This window comes from Euprymna scolopes, chromosome 34 (genome assembly GCF_053919585.1).
Source record: "Euprymna scolopes isolate OS-2025 chromosome 34, ASM5391958v1, whole genome shotgun sequence".
Classification (NCBI taxonomy): Eukaryota; Metazoa; Mollusca; class Cephalopoda; order Sepiida; family Sepiolidae; genus Euprymna; species Euprymna scolopes.
In genome coordinates this window covers 67,285,106-67,295,105 of record NC_136515.1, presented here as the reverse complement: position 1 = coordinate 67,295,105, position 10,000 = coordinate 67,285,106, and the positions used below count along the sequence as shown (strand labels likewise).

At 33.5% G+C, this 10,000-nt stretch overlaps 1 protein-coding gene across 20 annotated transcripts in view; it reads right to left on the bottom strand.

Moving 5' to 3' along the window:
• Nucleotides 1-10,000, bottom strand: part of LOC145259277 (teneurin-m-like) — a 694,747-nt gene that overhangs the window by 96,625 nt on the left and 588,122 nt on the right. For 15 of the 20 annotated variants that reach the window (XM_080117118.1, XM_080117125.1, XM_080117126.1 and 12 more), the window contains one exon: nt 2,123-2,164. The exons of the other annotated variants lie outside the window; for them this stretch is intronic. In XM_080117118.1, the coding sequence (XP_079973244.1) occupies nt 2,123-2,164 (42 nt within the window). The remainder of the gene's footprint in view (nt 1-2,122; nt 2,165-10,000) is intronic. 20 annotated transcript variants of the gene reach the window in all.

Here is a 10,000-nt window from a genome sequence, read left to right as displayed (position 1 = left end):
TACCTAGATATGCATATATATGCATACCTATATGCTGTAGTTACTAAACCGCTATTAGATATATACACTTCATTATATTTATATAGTAATATATCTCTGAAATATAAGTATAGTTGGTCAGCTTTTAGAATCTTCTTGGGTAATTTTGAACTTTTTAACTTTAGCATGGCCGCCATCGAGACGGCAGTATTTTAACTTTAAGTACTTTAATTTTATCACAACTTTGTTCGATTAATAATTTAATATTTAAACAATACCATATTTATATAACCTTACTATTACGGTTTGGTGTGATCATTGAATTAGTAATTGAACCAAACTGTTTTGAGCTATTTTGATGAAGATAGTGGTTTAATAGCAGTGTCGTGTGTTTAATTTAATGGCTTTATTTTCTATAACATTGAATCCGCTAAGCCGAGTTCAAATCCTGTCGGATCTATCGTATTCACATATATTGAAAAAGGTATGAACCCCTACAGCCACCTCCCAATTCATCTACGGTAAATTGTTTACAACCGAAAAACAAATGGTTATTCATATAATTTACATGCTTCATAATGTTTTCTTTTCGTTTTTTTTTTATGTTAATAACAATCCGGCTGCTGTACTCTCTGGGCTGCTTCTTTTTTTTTTTTTTTTTTTTTTTTTTTAGTTGGTAAAACTTCCGGGGAATTTTGAACTGAACCCTTTATTTATTCAACTGGGGTAAACCGTTCTGATTCCCTGTTCTGTGGATGTTGTATTGGTCAACTCTTTGAAACATGTAAATTACATAAATAACTACAGTAGCTGATCTCCACAATACAGCCCCCCACCACCACCACACGCACGCAAAAGTATGTCGTAAACTATATCAATTTAAATTACGAATCACCTCTAAAACCGACTGTTTACACAATTATCACCAAACGTAAGAACTCTTTAGCGAGAACCAGAAGAATGCCTGACTCAAACTCTGCAGTAACCGGTACCCAGTCAGATTCGATTCCTGATATTAAACTTCATCCATAATATTACTTTCAGCGAGAGTTTCAGTTTTTCAAATTTATTATTTTTTTTTTATTAACATGTTAGTTGCCCCTATAGAATATTTACCCCCCTCCCTCCACACACATACAAACACCTTTCGATGTTAAGAATAGCTTTCTATATAACAACTTCCTTATTTCAGCACGGCCATTAAACTGCAAAAACTTATTTAGAAAACCATTCTTAACATAGCGAGGTGGGAGGTACATTATTAATTGTTCGATACATGAACGAAAATTAGTTCAAGACTTGATAAACACCAAGAATATGAGAGCCAAAACAGGAAAGATTTTATATAAGGAACCAAATCTAAGCGGACACTGTTTGCTGCAGGCATTGAGTCAGGAGTTCTTCTGGTTTCGTTTGATCATTAATTATTTCTGCACGGTCAGTAAACTGCAAGAAATTATTTAGAAAGCCATTTTTAACATGGGGAGGTGTGGAGGCCTTTGTTAATTTTACTGTACTTTCGGCTAACCATTTAATGAAAATCAGTATAAAGTTTGACGAACCATGAAAATAAGCGACTCAAAACAGGACGTTTTTTTATATCAGGAATTAAATCTGATCGGACACCGTTTGCTGCGGACTGAGTAGGGCGTTCTTCTGGTTTACCAACATTGGTTTACCCAAAGCCACGGCAAAAAATATGAAATTGCCTAATTCTAGATGTTCCCTTGATCTATTGTAATGTACATGAGCCTATCCTTAAATAGGTTTGCTTTTTATATATATATATATATATATATATATATATATATATATATATATATATATATATATATATATATATATATATATATATATATATAATCTACAGTTGAAACAATATGAAAAATACTTCGGATTTTTTCCCTTTTTCTGTATAATAAAGTGAAAAGAAGAAAGATGAAGAAAAAAGGGGTTTTCAAAAAAAAAAAAAAAAAAAAGATGAAAGATGAAGGAGAGAAATAAGTATCCGCTTTAGAAGGAGTAAATTGGCAGTCATGCAAACAGATTTGTTGGCACACATATTAGCAATGAAATTTCTAGATGTAGGAAAAAAAAATTCTATTTATTAGTTAAAATTGTTAATTAATGGCAAGCAGCTTACGATTCATCCCAGTGTTTAATAATCCATCGTTGTCTTTGAATACTGAAATATCAAGAAAAAAGGTAAGAATTCTTATCCGATCTCAGATGATGGTGGATGTTGAAGGGAAGGGCAATGGGGGTTGTTTTGTTGAGTTAGGCATGATTTAGTAAAACGTATCGAGGCTGAATATTCCTTACTATTATTATTAATTATCATTATTAATATCATTATTACTATTATTATTAATATTATTGTTAATATCATTGTTATTAATATTATTATTCATAATATTTGGATTCATCGGACTACCATTGCTATTATGAGCATTACCTGCGCAACGTTTCGGTCGATATAACCATTGGCCTTCTTCACGAGTATCTTGTTGAACTCAAGACTATTTCTGTCGAACTCAGGACTATTTCTATCGAACTCCGGTATCTTTCTGTTGAACTCGGGAATCTTTCTGTTGAACGCAGGAATCTTTCTGTCGAACTCAGGAATCGCTCTGTAAAACTCAAGCAACTGCATAAAAGTTTGAACGAACAGGACTCTTTATTTAATCCACAGGCAGAGCATGCTTCCCACTCTGTCAGCCATGACTGGGTCGAAGTCTTAACTAATTTGCAATTGTATTTTGAGTCTTGGTTGCACTGCGGATTGAACCTTCACTCTCGAGATGTAATTTTTACAACTGAATACTTTTTACTCAGTATTTTATCCTCTATGCCACGGGTGCTTCCAGACAAATTATTAGTGCGGGCGACACTCAATGACGCAATTGCAAATTACTTGGGACTTCTACAGAGACATAGCTGATGGAACGTAATCATGCTACCCTTGTGGGTTAAATAAATGGTGTCATTTTGAAATTCCGTGCAGATTTCGAGTTCAACAGAAAAATTCCAAGGTTCAGCAGAAAGAGTCCCGAGTTTGATAAGATACACCTGGATCAGGCTGGAGGTTCCATCGATCAAAACCTTGTGTGAATAACACTTAAGATGAGAACAGTAGTCCGAAGAGTCCAAATAATACGAATAATCAATCCTCATCTCAAAAATTCAGAAACGTGTTATTAATATTAATATAATTATTATTATTATTAATATAATTATTATTATTATTAGTGAAAATGGCTTGATGTTTAGGTTAATGCATTTATCATAAACCTAGATAAATGGGTAATTTTGCATTCAATCAATTCCTCTTAGATTAAAGTTTTGAAAAATTCTTGAAAATACAAATGAAATGATGCTGTGTAGATTAGCAATGTTTTGAATCGGCTCATTTCAGGTGAAAATATTATTATCTTCTTACGTGTCATGTCAAAATTAGTATAATTTCCAAAAATTACGAAAAATGGTCCAGTAGAAAAATAATAACAAGTAAAAATAAAAATTTACTGAGTTTCTTGCTTTATAGAGTTTTATTGTTGAAGAGTTTGTCAATATTGAGGGGAGATAACTGAAGTCAATACTTTTGACTCAATTATTATAGTCCGACATTTTTAAACACAAAATGTCGGAACATAATTGTGGCTGAATTATTTGTAAAAGATACTGCTAGCGCATCTTTCCACTGGATCATTTTTTGTAATTTTTGGAATTTATACTAATTTCGACATATCAAGTAAGTACATAATAATGTTATCAACTTAAATGCGTTTGGTTTAAAACATTGCTATTCTATGCAAGCACCAATAAGATAAAAAATTCCTACAAAATATACGATAATTATTTGCTGCTTCGTGTTTTAAAGAATAATTTTAGTATAATACAGAATACAGAATAGTTGACATTTAATTTATATAAAACGCATTAAAATGAAATTCTCTTTACCAAACTTTCCAAGTTTTAAAATGAGATTTTTTTTTACATTAAAATAATTTGACACATTCAAGCGAAGTAGGTTTCGCTATTTTTTAAAATGAACTTTTAGATGTTAACTATTCTGTACTTCTATCATTTAAAAAAATCTTACATTTCTTTATATTCAAACTAAGTGGCTTTGATAGAGAATTTTATTCGAATGCATTTTATGTAAATTTTTCTTTCATTTTTTTTTGGATTTTATAAGTACTTCAGTGTTAACTATTCTGTGCTTTTTATGAAATTTTGTTTAAAAAATTCACAGAAGTTTATGAATGGTTTAATCTACAGGTATAAAAAAAAATATTAATCAAATTCTTGGTTTCTTTATGTCTTCTTTTAATAAAAATATAGGCAATAGAAAAATTTCAATCTTGGTTTCCGCAAATCTTATAACTGTCAAAATTTGGCAAGTTTTAATTTACTAATGTTTACTAAGAAAAAGAGATGACATAAGTCATGTGGTCCCTTGCATAAGTACCCGATGTCTTCCTAGAAAGAATCTCAACTATAAAGATATCAGGGAAACAAATGCCAACCATAGAATCATCTGATTCATATGAAATGAAATTTTAAAAAACTGCTAGCAAACTGAAATTTATTTGCAGACTGAGATCAAGAATAGCCTGAACCAGTACTGGGGTAAGCGATGAAGGATTGGTGCTATTTAGCAGTTTTCTTTCTCCTTGGTTAGTTGCCTTATTAATACTTTAAAATATTCTACAATCCTAGTCCTCCATAGCATGCGCGAGAGGATCGATTTATACACTTCCAAAAGATTTTAGAAAAAAAAGTGACAGCACTTCTGCATCACTCTCCAAATCCAGAGTCTATACTTGTAACTGGTACACCACTTCCATCTCAAAGCTTACAACCCATGGTATTTCAAAGCAGTCACCCAGCCAAGTAGTAACCAAGCTTTACATTGCTCAACCTATATGATAAAAATAACATACATGATTCATATATAATAATAAATGAATGGATTAAACATAGTTGAGGGCGACTTAATGTTTCTTTTCATTGCTTACAACATTAAGATGTAGGGGAGGGTGCATCTACTTCTCTATATTACTCCACTCACCCTTGACCCACAAGTAGTTCCCAATTGCATGTATGTCTCGGCCAGGTGAGATGACACTGTAAGTTATTGCAGTTTTTTTTTTTATTTTATTTTTTGCAAGGAGGTGTCGCCATTCTCTTATGTCAAGCACCTGGTATTCTCAAATGATCACCCACCTGGTACTGGCCAGAGTTAACGTCACTTAACTTTGGTAATCTAATGAGAACTGGTGTGTCAAAATCATTAGCCCATATATTTTTGGTATGACTCTCTTAAAGATTGAACTCTGATTTCTTGTTTTATATATAAATATATTTACATAAATATATAAATACACACACGCACACATACACACACATACAACACACGCACGCATATATATATTATAGGTGTTGATGGTTAACTGAACTTCTATTTGTAACCTTAGTAAAAGGTGTTGATGAAAAAAAGGTGCTTCATAAAAGGTGCTAATGAAATTCATATATAAACATAAGTAAATAAAAATAATTCATAATCGTCTCTGAAACGAGTGTACTCCAGACCATTATTGAACTTGAATTCTAGGAACTGAACACTAGTAATAAATGACATTGTGAAACTATTTCTTTATTTATCACTATTCAAACAAATGACAAAAGTCTATATTCCAAATTTTTTTTAAAAAAATCCTATTCCCACAGAAACATTATACATATATATATATATATATATATATATATATATATATATATATATGGTGCTTTCTGTAATAATATTTTTATGTCTGACAGAGAGGAGGGAAGTTTCCAACAAGAATATCCAAAAAGTCAAATTATTCTAAATGCATGGCTAGTACTGTTGATGGAGCAGACCATTTTCTATTCAGCACCCCAATCTACACAAGCACGGAAATTGTAAAATAAATAAATTAATTACATCCGCTTTAAGACAACGATTCAAACTAAGCAAGCAAAATATATTCTAATGTTCCTCCTTGTAAAACATTCACAGCGAGAACTCGTTCTACTACCACTGCTGCAAAGGCGCCTTCCTTCTTTTGTGTGCCTACCATCAAACAGAGTTTCTTTCCGAGACGTTTCCACCTGTAAAACACGTTGTCACAAGATTGATTTCCTGGGGGTTACAGCACTTTCCGCTTTGAATTTGATATTAGTAAACACATCATAAACCGTCCCCATAATTTGTCAAATCTTATTCATCATTTGCAAGCCTCTTATAATATTCATCATCATCCAACCGTCAGTCTTTATAAGCCTTTTACTCGAGTAGATTTTAGCCTTGATAAGTGATGACGCATTAGTAAATGAAAAAAAGGTAAAAGTGGAGGTTAGATTTTTTAACTAGATTTTTAGTAAAGTGTCTTTTAAGAATATTCTGTAAGTCAATATTCATCAGAGGTACAGCATCAGTATCCAAACAGAATTTAATATGACAATAAAACTCTTCCGCTGTTTTCCACGTATGCTTCATGTTTAGACAAGTAGTGATGGGACGATTCCAACACACGTAATGTACTTGCAATAACCCTTATCCCTGAGTGGCTTCCGGGCCTTGATAAGTGGTGATCACTGTGTAAAAAAAACAAAAAAAAAACATTTTTCTATATTCTGATACAATCGCCGATTCTGTTTTAATTTCCTGATTCCAATGCAATTACTGATTCCGGTTGTTATCAAATCTCTAAATATTTAAATAAAGTATTTTATTTATAAAAAAAAATTGTTTGTTTCATCATAAAAATGCACTATGCATATAATATTTTCACAAGCTGCACAAAATTAAGAAAGGGATTCTTTATTTAATCCACGAACATAGCATGCTTGACGTTCTGTCGGCCATGACTGGATAGAAATGTTAACTAATTCACAGTTGCATTTTGAGTATCGCCTGTACTGAGAAATGAACCTTCAGCCTCCAGATGAGTGTAACTTTCACAACTGATTTTTTTTTTACCAAGTATTTTCTCCGCTATGCCAAGGGTGCTTGCAGACATATCCTCAATGCAGGCAACATTCAAAAATGCAATTGCAAATTGCTTAGGACTTCTACCAAGTCATGGCTGATAGAAATGTGAGCATACTACTCCTCTTGATTAAACAATGGATTCTATTTTGAAATTGCTATTAGCAATGGAAAATCAAGTTTTAAGAAAAACAAATAAAGGTTTTGACACCTAAAAATAAACCTAATTTTTCAAGGTCGGATGCCAATTCCAATACCCTAAATGTTCTAATTTTTTTTTTTTTAAATTCCATATTCTGATATGGCTTACTTGTCCTAACGCTATAGATAAGGGTTGACCATTAAAAAAACGTAAGAATATAAACGAGTTAATTAGAGGAAACTGCAACACAATCGTTTTATTTGTTTAAATTTGTTTTTAAGTTTCATCCGGAAGATTTTGGGAGAACAAATCGAAGCACATCTAAAGGGTTTTTTTTTTTCCTGTTATTTCTGGTCACTATCAAAATGTGAAGATTGTTGAAATGTTTCTATTTGTTTAAAATCCCAAACAAAGAATTTAGACATGTTTCTAATTGTGCTAAAAAAAATTCCGGATGAACTTGCTCAACTGAAGAACATGACGGAAAGGTTAAAAATCAAGTCTAAGACTTTCTGCCAATTGCTATTTGGCATGAACAGCCTGCCGTTAGATGTTTGATTGCAGAAAATTATGTAATATCTCACATTCAGTTCGATGGTGAGGCCCCAGCTTGCAGGCCTTAGGGAGTGTGGAGCCACCCTTTAATTGCCATTGCTCCCAGGTTTACTCTGACCCAGAGTGGTAGTACCTGTTAGGGTCCCAACTATGGGTTAAATAGAATGCGACTTAAAAAACAAATATACTATATTAAAAAATCGTTCTTCAAAATCACCAGATTCGGCATTAAATAACCAGAAAAGGGTTGATGTGCCGTAAAACAACCAACCAACCATCATTCAATTCGATGCCTATGTACGAATGGCATTTCAAAAGTAATGCCTCCAGTATTTTTTTAATCCACCTGAATGAATCAGAGGGAACGGCAAGTTGCATTGTTTTGATGCCTGAATTTATGTATTCATAAACTGAAAGTTTCACGTCTCTGTCGCAGATATTGACGGTGTTAAAATTTAAGAAACCAGCCCCTGTCATGAATGTGCATCAGAAGCAGAGACGCATCAGTGATTTCCTGGCAGAGGTGCATTGAGAATGGTCACGATTATGTAGATAACTGAGCTCTAAAGCATACAAGGTCGCTGTTTTTCATGGTACGACCTTCATTTCGTAGCTCTCCACAGTTTAGAGTTTAAAATAAAAATTAAGAGGCTTTACTTTTGAAACGACTCTCATACCAAACACCTAGAACTTTAAAAAAGAATAGAACATTTCTGTAGGAAATCCATCCACAAAGGCGACTGTCATTAATCAAGCGCCTTGCATGGATTCCAATATCAAGATATGGGATCATGGTTCATTACTGGTTATAAGATGAGTATGAACAGTCATGAAGCACTATGCTTGAATTGTCCACCATGTTTTAGCAATGAATACCCAACACTCTTTTTTTTACTGCATTTCAATAATATGCTTCATATATTTGTAGCCCATGCAGAATACCACTCCCCCCATTGATGAAGCAATCCTCGCAGCGATTCCAATGAGTCAGTTGATGTAGCAAGAGTTGCAAGCCTACAAAAGGATTTATACAAATACCATTGCACTTTATAAACTCGACCGCATCGGGTGGTATATTAAAACACAACAAAAGATTTTGACTGTTTTGAAGATGAGAACAGAGGCTGAGTTATGACCAATACTGAGCACAAACTTGTGGCCCTTAGTGTGTTGTTGAACAGCTTTGAGTAGCTGAAGAAGTGTTACGTGAGATGAACATAGTAGGGCAATTGGCAACACTTTAAATGCGTCATTGGAATGGATATGAAGGTCACTTCACATTCCCTGGACAATAGCACTCTCCTCCCCTTAATTTTTTTTCTTAAAGAACTATCTATTTAAACAATCTCCAAACACACAATTCAGAGAAGAATATGCCAGTATTATCAGCAATTTTGTATGCTGTATCCGTGTGCGCTCATCATTGATTGGCAATAAAAATAAAGACTGTTGGAAATTTGATAGACTTGGTGGACAAACCAGACACAGACTGAAGTTTATTTGTATTAAATGTTGTTGGATTGTTGGATGGATTGTGAATTTGAATAAACGATTCCATCGGCGGAATTTTTTTTTTTGGGGGGGGGGGGGAGACTCATTTTTTTTTTGGTGGAGTCCATGCTTTTATTTAAAGGGAAGATAACTCTGGATATAAAATGCTGTTGCTATGTTCAATTGCTTGCGATAATCCTCTGATGAATCCTGATTGAAAGAATTTTTTCTTAGAAGACACTTTTTTATGGCATAGTTTCTGGATTCCTCAAATCACGAATCTTCAGGTGGCGCTGTCCTTTTGATGATGATGATGATGATGATGATGATGATGATGATGATGATGATGATGTCTGTATAGCCTGGAGCTTCGTGCAGATAAGAGAATAAAGGCTTCTTCTTGGCTGGACAGACTGGTAGTCGCTTTGCTAGATGAAACATAAGATGTTTATTGCATTTAACTTGGTTACACGGATCATTATAATAGACTTCTTGTCCGCTTGTTTATTCTTTTAAACATCGCAAGGGGAGATAAACCCTACGCTATCTATGTTGCTACCGATTTACGAAAGTGTTCCTGCGTTACTTCTAATTGGTTCTGTCCAACAACCTTTTTCTATATTTGTCGATCATATGTTGCTCACTTCTGTTTATGTTGCTTACTTTCGTTTTTCTGCTCCCACAAGCGTCAAACATCTTTTATTGAATCTTTCAAACATTGCAATGGCAAAGGGAGACAACTAAAGACCGTATCTAGCTACGCTCTTACAAAGGTATTCTTCCTCCGTTGCTTCTAATTGACTCTATCAATCAATGTC